Below are 16,194 nucleotides of genomic sequence, written 5' to 3' on the forward strand. Positions count from 1 at the left end.
TTGTCCCTAAAGCAGAAGAGGCGGCTGCACAGGAGAAAAAGGTATCCCAGAAGAAACTGAAGTGACAAAAGCGTATGGCCCAGGAATAAATGCCATAAGAAATAAATGCAAATAAAAGTAAAAAAAAGATTAACACTCAGAGCCCCTAGCCTGGCAGTAGTCTGTAAACTCGTCTGGGAAAGAGCAGTTTACAGTTGGGAAGCACTGAGCCAATTTATGAGGTAGGGCATTGCACGCTTCTCTGTTTACAGTAACAGTTGTGACTTTCTGTCTTCAGTTTTCTAAGACAATGCAATATGATAAAATGATAAGCTCTGCAACAGAAAAATCTGGTAGAAATCAAGTCCCGTCTGTGCAGAGCATGCGTGAAGTCAGTTTCTTGACCTGGGCACTGGTCAGTGCGGGAAAGCCTTGATCATGGCTGAGACAGGCCTCTGGATGGACAGTCAGCTGGAGGCTTTGCTTAAAACGAATACCGCCCACCACCCCTTGTGAGTTGTTTTGCCAGCTTCTTCTACTTTATGATACAAAAGTAAAAGCATTCTTGCAGATGTGCTTTTGAAAATAAAAATAGCAAACTGTGTTTAGAACAGTAAAAGCCTTCTACATCTTGTGATGGAGCGTCTTACCTGCCCCTCACGATAGCCACGGGCACACTAGACAGCCAGCGTTAAATTACCCAACCTTAACGGTTAGGAGAGTTCCACGTCTAGTAAGTAGCTCCTATTGGAATAATCTTCCCACAAGTTAGAACCACTCTGGACAGAATATTTTTAAAAATTTGAGAACACTGGAGCATGACCCACAGCAGGAGGACTCTGGAGGGGCGTGGGCCCTGGAAGAAGAGGACAACCGGTAGGTTTCCCATTCTTATGGCTCTTAGGTCAGGGCAGGCCCCACAGGGCAGCTACAGCTCTGTTAGAAAACCTGCAGCCTCACCAGCTTGAAGAACCAGAGGCCAGAGTTTGAGACCAACAGCCTCTGGAAAGTGAGATGGAAAATTCTAGAAAAAGAGAGCCCCAAGTTATGTGTGTGAAATCCCTACAAATTGCTGGCTGAACCACCAGAATCCAAACAGCCCCGCCAAGCCTCAAAGAACTGACTTCTTTGAGGAGGAACTTCTGGATGGTGGTGTGCACCACCGTCAGCCCAGGTCAGCTGCGCTCAGCTGACCCTCTGCCCAGTGGAACAACCCTTTAGCTGGGGAAACTGTATACAAACTAAATAACGTAAAGTCTCTGAAAATGTTCCTAGCATACAGCACATGGAGAAACATTTATTCAGGAAACTCGACTGCATGTTAACGAGACCAGTGAAGTCTGTGGCATTTGAGCCCCAGCTGATCCCACCCTACCCCCACTCCCCAGTGTCACGTGACAGAAGCCCTGCTCCAGGATGGTGCTGCCCGGAAGGGAAGGGCTCCTATGGTTGAGGGCTCTGCCCCAGGGGTGACAGGCTGAGAATTCCGGGGCCCCAACCTCTCATGCGGTGGAGGTTCCATATCCAGAGGGGCAGTCTGAGAAGACCAGGGGCTACCAGTCCCCCCACCCCGACACTTGCCCAGCACCTACCTGGGAGAAGGAGTGTTAACTCTAGGAGAAGCCAACACTGTCCAGCCCCAGGGGGGAGGCAGGCTCTGTGAACTGGCAGCTCTGTGAACCTCTGCAGGAGGGCACTATTTCGTACCAAGAATGGAGAAATCTGCCGGAGGGGACTGTCAAAAACAACAGAGACCTTGGTGGCGAGCAGTCAAGAGGGGGCTGGTGGCTCCATGATACAAACAGCAAAAAGCCAAACGGCAGGCAGGTCTGAAGTTTAACTGAAAGAACTGGGGAAAGAGCTGAGAAGAGCTGTCCTGGGCTCCCACTTAGGCCAGGAGACTGTGGGCATGGACTGGTCTGCACCCACCCACTCAAGAGCAGTCAGAGTGGGACGTGAACAGACTTGAAAGCATTCTCCAAGCCACACGAGCTCCTCGGCAAAGAGCAGAGGTCTTAACTAGCTCAAGGTGCTTACACAGATCCTCCAACCAAACACTGCTGAACGTGTGTTATAAACACGTTCAAAGAGGGACTTCCCTGATGGCGCAGTGGTTAAGAATCCGCCTGCTGATGCAGGGGACACAGGTTCGATCCCTGGTCCAGGAAGATCCCACATGCTGCAGAGTAACTAATCCTGTGTGCCACAACTACTGAGCCTGTGCTCTAGAGCCCACGAGCCACAACTACTGAGCCCTCGTGCCACAACTACGGAAGCCCGCATGCCTAGAGCCTGTGCTCCACAACAAGAGAAGCCACCACAATGAGAAGCCTGCGCACCGCAATGAAGAGTAGCCCCTGCTCGCCGCAACTGGAGAAAGCCCTTGCACAGCAATGAAGACCCATCGCAGACAAAAAACCAAAAAAACCAAAAAAAAAAAAAAAAAAAAAACGAAAAAAACATGCTCGAAGAACTAAAGGAAACCACATTTACAGAACTGAAGGAATGTGCGTGAGAACAATCACTCATCAGACAGGGAATAACCAAAAAGGAATAAACATGATAGAAAAGAATCAAGTGGAGGGCTTCCCTGGTGGCACAGTGGTTGAGAGTCCGCCTGCCGATGCAGGGGACACGGGTTCACGCCCCGGTCCGGGAAGATCCCACATGCCGCGGAGCGGCTGGGCCCGTGAGCCATGGCCGCTGAGCCTGCACGTCCAGAGCCTGTGTTCCGCAACGGGAGAGGCCGCAAGAGTGAGAGGCCCGTGTACCGCAAAAAAAAAAAAAAAAAAAGAATCAAGTGGAAATTCTGTAGTGGAAAAGTATATTAGCCAGAATGAAGAAATTCACTACAGGGGTCAATAGATTTGAGTTGGGAGAAGATAAAAAATCAGTGAACTTCAAGATGGATCAACAAAGATTATGAAACTGAAAAACAGAGAATAAAGGAAAATGAACAGAGAAATGTGGACATCACTAAATGAACCAACATTTGCATAATGGGAACACCAGGGAGAAGAGAGAAAAGGGACAGAAAAAATAGTTAAGAATTAATGGCCAGAAACTTCCCCCCAGTTCAATTAAAAACATTCATCTAAAAATACACATCCAGAACTTCCCTGGTGGTCCAGTGGTTGGGACTCTGCACTTCCACTGCAGGGGGCACAGGTCTGATCCCTGGTTGGGGAACTAAGATCCGGCATGCTGTAAGATCCCTGGTTGGGGAACAGCCAAAAAAATAAAATAAAAACACATCCACAAAGCATGACAAACTCAAAGTAGGAAAAATGCAGAGAGACCCATACCCAGACACATCACAGTCTAAACGCTGAAAGCCAAAGATAAAAGGAAACATCTGGAAAGTGAACCAAGGCTTGAGCTGTCACACCCACCTCTGGTCCCACCACACACAAAACTTGCCTCTGCCTACCCCGCACCTACCCACCTACCCTCTATCAGTGGAATCATTGCAATGCACAATATTTCTGACTGGCTCTAAAATAATACAGTTCTTTGATAATCCTTTACATTAAACAAGACTTTTATCAAATTAGAAGAAACGTTCTGTGTATCGTTGGCCCACGGGCTAAATCCTACCACCTGTTTTCTTAAAAATTTATACTGGAACACAGCCATGGCCATTCATCTATGTACTGCATGGCCCACAAGGCCTAAAATTTTTACTATCTGACCCTTTACAGAAAGTTTGCCAACCTTGCTCTGTATCTTGATCTGGACAGTGTTTTTTTATATACATATATTCATAAATACATATATATGTAGATTCACTGAGCTGTATAAGACTTTTAAAAGTCATAGTATTTTATGATATCTCAATCAAAATAAAAAAATTTTAAACGTGTTACACTTTTTACAGCTTCTGTACTTAAGTCGTTTTTTTTTTTTTTTTGCAGTACGCAGGCCTCTCACTGCTGTGGCCTCTCCCATTGTGGAGCACAGGCTCCGGACGCGCAGGCTCAGCGGCCATGGCTCACGGGCCCAGCCGCTCCGCGGCATTTGGGATCTTCCCAGACCGGGGCACGAACCCGTGTCCCCTGCATCGGCAGGCGGACTCTCAACCACTGCGCCACCACGGAAGCTCTATTAGCCATATTTTTAAAATGAATATTTTAATTCAAATATGCTAAAACAAAAACAAAAACTTAGATAATTTTACTAGATAAAAAAATGTTTAGGGCTATTATATATACTTATTGAACTAGTCTTATTTCAGTCTTCTGATTAAACTGAACGCTTGGTTAAGTCTGAACACAGTTAACAAAGAGCTTCCAATTGCTCTTAGAATCAAATCCGAAGTCCTTACACGGCCCGTTTAAGTCCTGTGTAACCTGGCTCCTGGCCCCCTGCTTTGGGGTCATTTCATACTAGCGTCCCCAGTCTCTCACTGATCCTAGCCACACCAGCCTTTCTGCCGTGAAATCCTGTCCAGCCTCAGGGCTCCACTCTGCCCCTGGCTGGCATCTGAGTTATCCAGGGCCAGGAGCAAAGCACCCCAACACCTGGTGGCTTCGTACACCCCTCACTCTGCTCCCTCATGGCTCCGAGTCAGCTGCCTGGGCTGCTCTCACCTGGCAGCAAGTGGGGAAGGGTGACAAGCGGTCCCAGGTCTGGGGGTTAGTGCTGGCTGCTGGCTGGGACACGTTTCTCCCACAGCCTTTTCCCACGGCTGCTGCAGGGCTCCAGGAGTGAGAAGCACCAGTTTGATCAACACAAACTACCAGGCCAGGCCACACCCAGCAGGGGACACGGACTCCGCCTTCGACAGGAGGAGCAACAAAGACCATGCAGCCCTTTAAAACCCACCGCCAACAGGAAGCTCTTCCGGAAAGCTTTCCAAAACCGCCTTCCCTGAAGCATCATCTCTTCTCGGAGGCCCTCCCTAACCACTCCTCGCCCTCCCCCCATCCCTCAACTGTTTCATGACTGATTTTCTTCCTGTCATTCACTGAGCAGGAACTTGCTAACGCACGTCTTTAACTCTCCTGCCTCAGTAGGGAAGACAACCGAGTTCAGCGCCACAGCACAGAGCACGTGAGCCAGCAAAGGGCACTTTAGTAAAAAACGATCTAAATGGAAATGAGATTTTTTCGTCTCTTCTGTCCAGACAAAAAATGAAAGATCTACTTTTAAGTTCAAGGTATTAAAGTTACCTGAGGCTTTTCCAAGTTAATTAGTTAATTTAGAGCTTCAGTCTCCAACTGTAAGATACCAGTAAAAAACATTAACCTTTTCAAGATCACTCCCAACACAAATAACCCCCCGACCGAATCTCTGGTCAGTGCCCCCTGGTAGGAAAGCTTCCACAGGACAGGTCCGGGGGACTGTGTCTCCATCCCACGAAGTGCAGTGGCCGCCAGCGAGTCAGCCGCGCAGGAGGCCTCCCGTACAGCAGGCTGCCCTGGCGACCCAGCACCTCCCGCAGGCCCAAGACGTGGCTGGACTATTGGCACCAGGGCTGAGCCCAACTGACCTGGGCACAGAAGGCTGTACTATAAAGAATAAACAACACTTTTTGACATAGTTTAGTGAAATGGAAAGAGATCAAATCACTACAGAGTGTGTTTCCATTTTATTTTTTTGTGAATGAGAAACCTACTCAATAATTTTATTCCTTTTATTTAAATAAGGATAAGGCTCCTTAAAAGACTTTTTACATACAAAAATGTACATTACAAGGTTAACCTTTCTGTACCGAATTACAAAACCTGCACAGGCATTTAATGGAAAGAGCACAACACTTACAAACGCCGTGACCGTTCTGGAGCCTCAGAACTACTGAGGTCCCACAGTAGTAAACAAAGGAAGCTCTTACATACATATGATTTAATCCACTGGCAGTTTCACTTAATGTAAGTTTTTAACAGGTTGTTGCTATTAAATGAGTCTCTAGATCAGTTTTAGAATCACCTCTCAAAACTTAAGTTAACCAAAACACTCTTTCAAACAATAACTGCAATCATGAAGAATTTTAATACTAGCAGAAATACCACAGCCTCCCAGCAGTAGTTGAGCCAGCCTTGCAGAGTGCCTGGCAGCCACCCTGGTAAACCACCCCGCCTCCAGAGCCGCTGCGGCAATTCAGCGCCCGGTGCCGCAGGGCCTTGAGACTCGCAGACCCCCGCAGCAGCGTCTGCGGTCCTCAAGAAGCACGGCGCTCGCCTAGCCCCGGCCCCAGCGATAAGCGGGCCGAGCAACACAACTTGTAAACCTAAGCCTGGAGCTCAGGGTCTGCAGGGTGACGGAGAAGGAGCAGAGAAAGTGAGCTGTGGGGGAGGGGAGAGTAAGAGAAAGGAAAACAGAGAACAAAGCGGGGGCGGGGGGGGGGAAGAAAAGAACAGGACCAGCTGCTAAGGGCAGGAAGTGGACACATGCCTATTCCCTGGGAGCCACCTGACTCGACCGACTGCCCTTCGCTGACCCCAGGAAGGGCTCCAAGCCACCAGATGAGCCCACGCTAGGGAGCGAGGGGGGGTCCAGGTGTGCGCCGTTCACACCAAGGCCGTGGAAGCTCTAAAGCCCACAGAGCACCACCTCGGATCCCTACCGTGGCCCACGGAGCTGTGTCCGCGCACCGCGAGGAGGCCTAGCGCTCGGATGTCAGTGTACGTGACACACGGCACAGGGCTGAGGCTTCTCCACTTTTCAAACTCAAAATAGCTCAATAATATGCTGCTATATGAGCACTGATTCTGAATGTTCATAATATAAACTTCAATTTGAAGCAACAATGTTACACAGTTCAGCTGTTATTACCAACCTACTCTGTAAGTTAAATATACAAATTAAAAATTAATTTTATTGAGTAACTAAAAACAAGTTTCCACTGACTTAAAACTGTCAAATGGCTAACTCTCTCTTAACTAAGAGAGAAATGCAGATGGAAGCAGAAGAGACAACAGAATGTAGAATATACTTTGTCATTCTACCCTGAAATCTGCACTTTTAAAAGCTCCCTTAACACACAGCTGTGTATAGGATTATGGCTGTCCTTCAACAATATTCCAAATATCAGCCCTGCAGACAACCAAACATTTAACAATTTAGCATAACATTAACAACTTATGCCACACTCAGTGTCTTTCATTTTCGTCTTACCGGTATGGATTTATAGTCTGGATAAAGGCAGAAAGGCTAAAAACTGTAGGGTTAAAGTTTTAGTACAGTACTTACCTGCAAGGCTGAATTAATTTTTTGTAAGGCTATTCAACAGCTGAACTAAAATGCTTGTTTTAACATATCAAAAAAGGAATGGATTGCTCTAAAAAGTGTTGAAAGGCAAACCCCATTCGGAGATCAGTCGTACGAGGGAAGAGTATAAAGTACCCTTGGCCTTGGTTAGAAATACACAGCAGCAAGTGGACACCAGAACTCGTGAACCTGACTTCTGCTACACAACTGGAGTGACACCACTTAACACCAACGAAACCTCAGCAGTGCCTCCGCGGGTGCCGGGCCCTGCCCCCACGCTGCTCTCTCGTGACCTCCGACTCAGCAAACCCCCTTCTGCAGACTGCACACGCGCTGAGTTCCCCTCACTGCCAGGCTTCCTGGATTCTCAGGTTCTAGAATTCTACCCACCCTTCCTATCCTGTAAGCTTTCTGCCATCAGGTACCACCTCTAAAGTGATTACTTCCCCTGAAGAGTTTGAAGTTGGCCTCATTTGGAAAAGATTAAGCTCCCAGGAGAGAGTGATACAGGAGCTGAGAGGGAGGTCAGAGCCACCGCGAGAAGAGGGGCAGGGCTGCCACATGACAGGAGCGTCCAAGGGCTGGGCCGGTCTACTCACAAGAAGTCAATTCACAATTAGAGGGAAGGAGCGATAGCAAGCACTGGTTCCCCTTCTGATTTTTAGGGAAAGAGGCAACATGAGCACTTAAAGAACAGCCATTTTATCTGTATATCTGGACAGCTTTCCACGGGGAACCTTGAGGAGGAGTCTGGCAGAATTCACTAGAATATTGCAATGAATTGTTATTTTCTTTTGCTTGGGAAAAGAAATGAAAATTGTGAACTTCTAAAATATCCGAGTTTAAAAAACCTCAAATTTCCCCAAAGACCAAAAGAGACTAATGCGAATAATTCCTAAAATTCATCAAATGCTTTATACCAGACTTGCAGCTAATTGAGTAGGGCCAATATAAATGATTTATACTAAATCATTTGTTTAAAAAGATTGTTTCCTAATTGGAGCATGAAAGGCAAGATTTCTTCCCCCCAAAGGAAGGAAAAGGAGGGAAAAAGGAAAGGAAAGGACTTTATTTTTTTGAACCTAATTTAAACCTCTTAAGAAAATTCCACAATAATCAGGATCTCTGTAAATACTGTCAGTAAATGTGAACTTGTTTGAAAAACTACAGTTACAGTTATATTTACGTTTTTGGAAACTTTCCTTCACGGCCACGTAACATGCTGTATCTTCCTCTTTGCTTCTGGGGGCTTCAGGTTATTCTGAAAAGACATGAGAAGAAGTCAGTTTACACTTGCAGAAATGTCAGAGAATACCCAAAAGGCACATTTTAAACCACCAAGCTTGACCACTGAGGCAGAAACGGTGGGGCACTGCTGCCACCTGGTGGGGAAGGTGAGGAAATAAGGCAAGCCCCGGGCTCCCGTTTTGCCAGCTGTGGTTCTCAGATGTTTACCCTGCAGACTCACCCACGGTAAAGTTGACCAACTAACCAACATGCCCAGGCCTGGGCCCTATCGCAGAACCGACTCAGTCAGCGGCCACGGGAGGGGGCTGGGACGAGGCTCCGGCTCTGGCCAGGTTTTCTGGAAGCCCCTCGAGGTGACCTCAGGCACATGCGGAGTTGAGAACCACTGACTGCTCCCAACCTGCTTCCTCCCTGCCGAGCCCATCTCCTCCCAACCTCACAATCTAAGACTTTAATACAAGATTTAAAAGAGAAAAAAATCACACCTCTGAAACAGTAAAAGCTTTCTGGATAGAAAAATGCTTTCCAAGAGACTGGGGAAAAACTCCTCGAAGCTCACTCTTATCCCAATATTCACGGTCTGGACTGCTTGTCCCGCTCACCCCACAGGAGTGACGGGGTGAGGGCAGAGGCACCACGGTGCCGTCAGGAGTGCGTCCGCTGAGGCCACACAGACCTGGATTCAAACTGCAGGCTGGCCACTTACTGACTCTGGAACCTGGACAAGGTCATTTAGATTATTTAAGCTTCTTTGCCCTCATCTGTGAAAGGGGAAAAGCTATTGCACCTCCTTCACAGGGTTGCTGGAAGGAGTCAGTGAAGAACTAACACGAGAACTTTGGGCGGTTCAGATACAGAGCAGCTTTCTTTCTCCAGGGTCTGCTATTTTAGGTTTTTTTTTAAAATTAATTAATTAATTTAATTTTTGGCTGCGTTGAGTCTTTGTTGCTGTGCGCGGGCTTTCCCTAGATGCGGCAAGCGGGGGCTACTCTTCGTTGCAGTGCACAGGCTTCTCATTGTGGTGGCTTCTCTTGTTGCGGAGCACGGGCTCTAGGCACATGGGCTTCAGTAGTTAATGCTCGCAGGCTCTAGAGCGCAGGCTCAGTAGTTGTGGTGCACGGGCTTAGTTGCTCCACAGCATGTGGGATCTTCCTGGACCAGGGCTTGAACCCATGTCCCCTGCATTGGCAGGCGGATTCTTAACCACTGCGCCACCAGGGAAGCCCCAGGTCTGCTATTTTAGAAGGTCTGAACCACTCAGAGTTTTGCTCCCTTTGACACACAACTTGAAGATGATAATAAAGCCAAAGTATACTTACAGGAATGCTATGGATGGAATGTTTGTGTCCCCTCAGAATTGTGCTGAAACCTAATCCCCCATGTGATGGTACCTGGAGGCGGGGCCTTTGGGAGGCGGGGCCTTTGGGAGGCGCGGCCTTTGGGAGGCGCTTATGTCATGAGGGTGGAGCCTCATGAAGGGGTTTAGTGCCCCCATAAGGGACCCCAGGGAGCTCCCCTGCCCCTTCTGCCATGTGAGGACACAGTGAAAAGCAGCTGACTCTGAACCAGGAAGTGGGCCCTACCAGACACTGAATCTGCCAGCACCTTGATTTTGGACTTCCAGCCTCCAGAACTGTAGGAAATAAGTGTTTATTGTTTGAGCCACCAGTCAATGGTATTTTTTGTTATACCAGCCTGAATGAACTAAAATAAGGAATAAAAGCTATAAAACTGCTGGATGTTTAAAAGTGAAATCACTTTTCTGAGAAGACTATGGGAAGATCAAATATATATAGATATGTAAAATCTCATAATTAAACTCAAAATAAACCACGGTAACTACAGCAATCTGCCGTACGAAATCCAGGCATCCAAATGCTAAGTCTACTAGAGCGCAACAGAGGAGACTCCAGCCTTCTAAAGACAGGCACGTGTGAGGGGTGGAGGAGGCAAGGGGTAACTCCTAGAGATGCTGGTGTGATTTCAAGGTAAGTGCAAAACAGACTCAAGGTCAAGCTCTAAAATGCTACTTAACAAATGTGCGACCCTGGGCAACTGAGTTAATGTTCTAAGCCTTGCTAACAAAGGACTATTTCTCTCTTTTAGTTCCAAGATAGTTAAAGGATCTAAGTGAGGAAAATCTAGGAAAACGGCCTAAGAGACATTCTCTTTACACATTTTAAGCAGAAATAAACTGAGTGCACTTTAAGAAACATTAGCTTATCATCATGGAGTCCAGGACTCAAACACACGAGAAATGAGGTGCACAAGTGAGCCGGATCACTGCCGGGCTGGAGAACGATTACACGTCCTGTCCACACTCACCGCGGCCTCGGCCTCGGCCTCCTCCCTGGGAGCGGCGCGCTTTAACTTCACCGGAGTACTGCCTACAGGCGACAGAGGCGGCGACTTCACAGGGCCGGAAGGACTTTTCCTATGCGTTAAGTCATGGTTCTGTTTAGTGTCATTATTACTGTGTTCCATTCTATTGTTCGTAGGCAAATTGGAAGACAAAATTAGGGGTGAAACACCTGAAGAGGAATCTGACAATTTTCGAAAGGCATTACTGGTAGCACCGGCCTGAGGCCGGGACTTGAGTCGGTCATTGTCTCCGTTCTCCGTCTTCTTCACTTTTATGCTTGTACTTGTTGAACTCCCGTCAAACACGATGAGGGGTCTTTTCCGAAACCCGTCTGCAGTGCTACTCCTGAAATCGGAGAGATGTGTCATGAAAAATACCCTCTGGACAGCAAACCAGTTCCCTGGGACTCAAAGGTAAAACAATGACCGAAAAAGATTTATTGATAAGACTAATCTATTCTAAGTAGGACTACTGGAAATAGGACTACAAGAAATGCAGTTTTCTATGATTAGTTTAAGTGAAATGATAATTTTCCAGTGCTTTTAAGTTTAAAATATTTATTGACAAAAATTTAAAGTTACCTTTCATGTGTACATAGTTATTTTTAAAGCATCAATCCACCAACTAACCCCAAAACTTAAAACAGGATTTCCTAGTAACAAAAAAATTTTTTTTTTAATTTTTTAAAATCACCATCCTATTGATAGGGTTATCTTACCTATGTATCAATGATTATTTAGAAAGGAAACAGATTATAAAACTATACTAAACTACCATAATGGCAGTCTACAAACAACGGGACAGGACATCCTACTCCATTCATTAAAGGTCTTTAAAGCCACGGCATCTTCTAAACTAACTGTAACATTTGTATAATTTTAAGTTTATAACTTGGCAGGTCTTCACATTTAGCTTCCGAAAACCTAACTTCCACTCTTAATCATAAAGATGAATAATAAAAGCATTCATTTGTTCATTATTAATTATACCTCAAATGATCTGTTTATTTAAAATAAACATGGTAAAAGAACTTGAGTCATCAGGAAGAGCACTTCAGCTCTGCTGCTCAGGGGCCAGCAGCTTCAGCACCATCTCAGAGCTCAAAAGAAACGCAGCACCTGGGCTGTGACCTGCACCGATGCAGAATCTGCATTTTACCCAGATCCTAGGTGACTGGCCAGACTCACCAATTCTTAGGTCGCCAGTGAACACCATTTGGTAGAAGATGAAAAACAAGCTCAATGTCCACCCACTGCCACCTCAGAGGGGAACAGACAGCAGGACTGAGGGCAGGACACTCCGGCTGGGGAGAGGCCGGCCTAAGACTCAGGACCACGCTGAAGCTGGAGAAGCGCTGCAGCGAGAGCTGGGCCTGCGTGGTGTGCCCTGGGGGACACCGGAGCCCCTCTGGAGCTCAGCTCCTCTGGGAAAAGCATCAGCAATTCAAAAAGGCCTGATGGTCTCTTAGATCCTTCCAGCTTTAATGCTCTGATTTGAGAGTCAAACTGTGATGTTTACAAACAGTCAAAGACCCTTTCCAAAATGATATAGAGGAATTAAGAGGGATTACCATAGGAAGTAAAACATAATAGTATTGAAAGCTTTGCTTACGACCATGTGCCTGAATGTGCAGGTCAAGAAGAAAATACTTTCTTAACAAGAGTCAGCAAAAATAAATTAAAGGTATACACGGCATAATTCACAGGTTTACAACAGTTAACACTAATACACGGCCTGTAACCACGGAGTTAAAGTGATGCTCACCCTGAACTGAATGTGCTCCTGACCAACAGTGACACTGCACACACATCTGTTCTCCAAAAGACTATACGCAGATGAGCACACGTTACGTTCTTCAACTATTCTCAGACTTGGGGAACGATCTCCCTATCAGTCATGAATTTTTCTTTGTACCTAGAGATTAAAGCCACTAACTCAGAGCCCGCGCTCTCCTCACCCAGCCCTCTCACTCCATCTTCCCCCACTTTCTCTAGTGCACTGCCTGTGACAGTAAGGCTCTGAAAAGAAATTCAGCAATTAATCAATAGCACCCACTTGTGATAAACAGACACAAGAAAAGAAATAATTAGCCCATTTAGGGATCTTAGGATACTTGGTCCTCACTAACCAGCTACACTGATTAGTTAAATGTAACTTTCTTTATAAAAGGAAATTCATTTGCTTGTGGTTTTATGAAAAATTTTCTGGAATTTAAAACTTTAAAATAGTATACCTGAAGCTACACGACCATCTCTTCATTTCTATTTTATTCGAAGACCTCAGAGTCTTATCTGACTCCACTTTTTTCTGACAATTCAACAAATCTTATTGGCTCTGCCTCCAAAACACATCCAGACCCCAACCGCTTCTTACCAAGTCCACTACTTCAGTCAAAGTCACTGCCATCTGCTGCTAGGATTACAGCACAACCCCTTAAGTGGTTTCCCTATTCCCCTCCCCCAACCTTAAATCATTTCTCAGTACAGCAGCCAAAGTAAACCTCTTAAAATGTACATCAGATGGTGTCATCACTCTGCTCAAAATTCTCCGATGGCTCTCATCTCAGAGCAAAGCCAAGGTTCTTACGACTGACCACCTCCTGCACTCACCCCTGTGCACCTCCTTCCCTGCTCTGCCCTTGATTCTCCCTGCCCAGCCTGATGGCCTCTGGGCTGTTCCTGGCACATCGTGTGGACACACTCCTGACCAGGTTCTCAGGTTCGGCCTGGGACGCTGGCTTGCCCTCCACTTTCTACAGGTCTCTCTACTGAAATGTCACTTCTCAGTGAAGTTGTTCCTGGCCACTTTAGGTAAATTGTCATCCCTTTCCCTGTTTCACTTCTCCCTTAGCATTTACCACAATGTAGCATACCTTGTATTTTACTTAACTTTTTTATTGTGTTTCTCCCAATTAAAATATGAGCAAGGAATTCTGTCAGTTTTATTCAGGCTACAGCACAGTACCTGGTACTCAATAAACAGTCGCTGAGTCAATATTGTTTACCTAAGTTTATCTGGGGAAAAAAGAAAAGCAAAATTGTTTAGTCATATAAGATAAGACGGTAACCAGAACGACGGAAAAGTACCTTTTCGTCTCATTTTTTATCTCATGTTGGTCTCTTTTCTTTTCCATCACCTTCCCCCATCTATTCTTTGGCAAATCTCTCTGAGGCAGTGGTATTGCATGCTGAACATAAAGATCGGTCAGACTGTCTTTGTTTACTCTCATGTCATTTTCAACAATTATGTTCTTCTGTAAAAAAGGAAACAAAAGTAATTTCAAAACAACATCTCTCATTTTAATAACTAACCAACTGCCCACCTTACAGGGTAAAACACGACTGCTTAAATTACAAGTATAAAACCATTTTCACGTTTAGACATACGCCTAACATTCTATATGATACTGCAAGAAACAGTATTACAGAGACACTAAGCTCTTCAAAGTTTTGGTTCAGCTTCATCTTAAAGACAGCGGTCATATGTCCTCAGTGCGACAAGGACAGCTGTCCACACTGCTCAGCCCACACAGGAGGCATAAAGACCATTTCCAGTAGCAGCATCTTAATCTATGAACAAAACTGAAAATGAGGGACTTTCTGGGGAGACCAGACAAAAGAAAACAAACAATGATAACAATTACTACATCCTGTCAAAAAGTTATCTAGAGTGTTACTATCATGATCAGATTAGCGGGCTGGAGGTCTCACCCTGTATATTATTCCCCATGTTTCCCTAATAGTGCTTCTTAAACTGAAGTTCACCACCCAGACTTCAATGGCTCTGCGGATGGAAGCTGCATTCCCCTTACTGATGATGGTCCTGATAACAGCACACACTAGAACAAGCGGCCCCTCATGTCTGTACCAGTCCTTTCAATGGCTCCCAGTCATCGTCCAACTATCCCTCTCTGCATCACCTCACTTTCCGATTCATTCTCAACAGAAAACATACAGCAGACACATAGGAGCAGTTACGGATAGAGTTGGATTTAGGAAGGAAAATAAGGATGGAAAGGAGATTGTGGGCTCAACAATTCAGAAAGGCGTGGAAACGTTTGTGCTTAGAACTGACAGACCAAATCCAATCTGCCCTCTGATAAATTGATCCCCTTTCCTTTTGTTCTTCAAAATTTTAAAGCACAAATTTTACTTCTTTTATCTCTCATACTGGACCATTCTTTATTATCAAGTGTCACCTGTACTCACTCAGAAGAACGGGGAAACGCTAGGGCTTCTCTTGGACAACATTCCTACAGAATCCATAAACACCTTAGTTAGGGAAGCACTGCCCCAGGACAGTGATTCTCAAACTGTGGTCTCTGGACCAGCAGCAAGAACTCGTTAAAAATGGCAACTTCCAGGCCACACCCCAAACTACTGAATCTGAAACTCTGGAATATGAAGCCCAGCAGTCTGTGCTTTCACAAGCTCCGGGGTGACTGTGACCTACCTAAAAAGTTTGAGAACCACAGGTAAGAAAGGTAACTGACATCCCTAAAATAATCTACTTAGCAGGGGAGCTTGAGGAAACCAGAGCAACAGTACCGAGGGAGGAACAAAACACAAGGAAAACAACAAAACATGCTACTTAAACCCCTTCAAAAGCTTTCGGTAATTCTCTACCACTTTGAACAAAACTCATCACTTCTTTGGTCTTATTTCTCTTCTGCTATCAGAGGCCACACCAGCTGAAAAAGAGCAAACGCTGCACTGAGAGCCAGTTCGCCTGTCTGCACCATCTACCAACGGTGTGACCTCACAGAAGTGATGCCACTTCTCTGGGACTCAGTTTCCCCATCTTTGAACGCAGTGAGAGTGGAGAACAGTCGATTTCTCCGATGCCCTCCAGCCCTGGCAGTCGGGGACCGCCAGCCGTCTTTTCCGTTCTTCTACGACCTACCCCAGCCCCTCTCTTCGGAGGCTCTTGCTTACATCCAGGCCGCGGGGGTCGCCTGGACTCCCCTTTCCGAGTCACCAGGACCCAAAAACGTAAGTCCTAACTCCCGGGAGTTCCTGATATTCTGAGGACGTCTCTCTCCCGGACAGGGTAGTGAGGAGACCCGGCCGGCCCGAGCGGGGCGGAGAGAAGCTCGACCTGGCGGCAGGCGTACCGGCGTGCCGGCGGCGGGTGTGTCCGGCGCCGCCGAGGACTCCCCGGGGCGAGCTCAAGTCCCAGCGCCTCCCCCAAGCAGGCCCGCCCGCCCCGGCGCGCCGCACCTGCTCCAAGGTGAGAAGAAGGAACTCCTGGGACAGCAGCTCCGGGTGCAGCAACAGCTCCGAATCGGGGCAGCTGCGACCGCCCACATCCCCCGCCATCATCGTCGCCAGGAGACCCCGGCCGGCTACCCACAAGGCCCCGCGAGGAAGCGTCCCGGAAGTGACGTCCCGTCCGGC

The 16,194-nt window shown here is 46.7% G+C and overlaps 1 protein-coding gene across 1 annotated transcript; it reads right to left on the bottom strand.

Annotated features, from left to right (window-relative positions):
* Positions 1–5,481: 5,481 nt before the first annotated feature.
* Positions 5,482–16,174, bottom strand: C12H2orf49 (chromosome 12 C2orf49 homolog). The gene is made up of 4 exons (XM_030845028.3): positions 16,018–16,174; positions 13,885–14,051; positions 10,762–11,143; positions 5,482–8,449 (listed from the first exon to the last, which is right to left on the bottom strand). Exons 1-4 carry the CDS (start codon positions 16,117–16,119, stop codon positions 8,393–8,395), a joined length of 708 nt encoding a protein of 235 aa, XP_030700888.1. The 5' UTR covers positions 16,120–16,174; the 3' UTR covers positions 5,482–8,392.
* Between the last annotated feature and the right edge of the window lie 20 nt (positions 16,175–16,194).

Source organism: Globicephala melas, chromosome 12 (genome assembly GCF_963455315.2).
Source record: "Globicephala melas chromosome 12, mGloMel1.2, whole genome shotgun sequence".
Classification (NCBI taxonomy): domain Eukaryota; kingdom Metazoa; phylum Chordata; class Mammalia; order Artiodactyla; family Delphinidae; genus Globicephala; species Globicephala melas.

Bases quoted from the DNA above. Each gene is read 5' to 3' on its own strand.
- C12H2orf49 (XM_030845028.3), bottom strand. From the start codon at position 16,119: ATGATGGCGGGGGATGTGGGCGGTCGCAGCTGCCCCGATTCGGAGCTG. The intron at 14,052-16,017 runs GTGCGGCGCGCC...CCTTTTTTACAG, and splicing joins TTCTTCTCACCTTGGAGCAG to AAGAACATAATTGTTGAAAA. The intron at 8,450-10,761 runs GTGAGTGTGGAC...ATGTCTTTTCAG, and splicing joins AGGCCGAGGCCGAGGCCGCG to AATAACCTGAAGCCCCCAGA.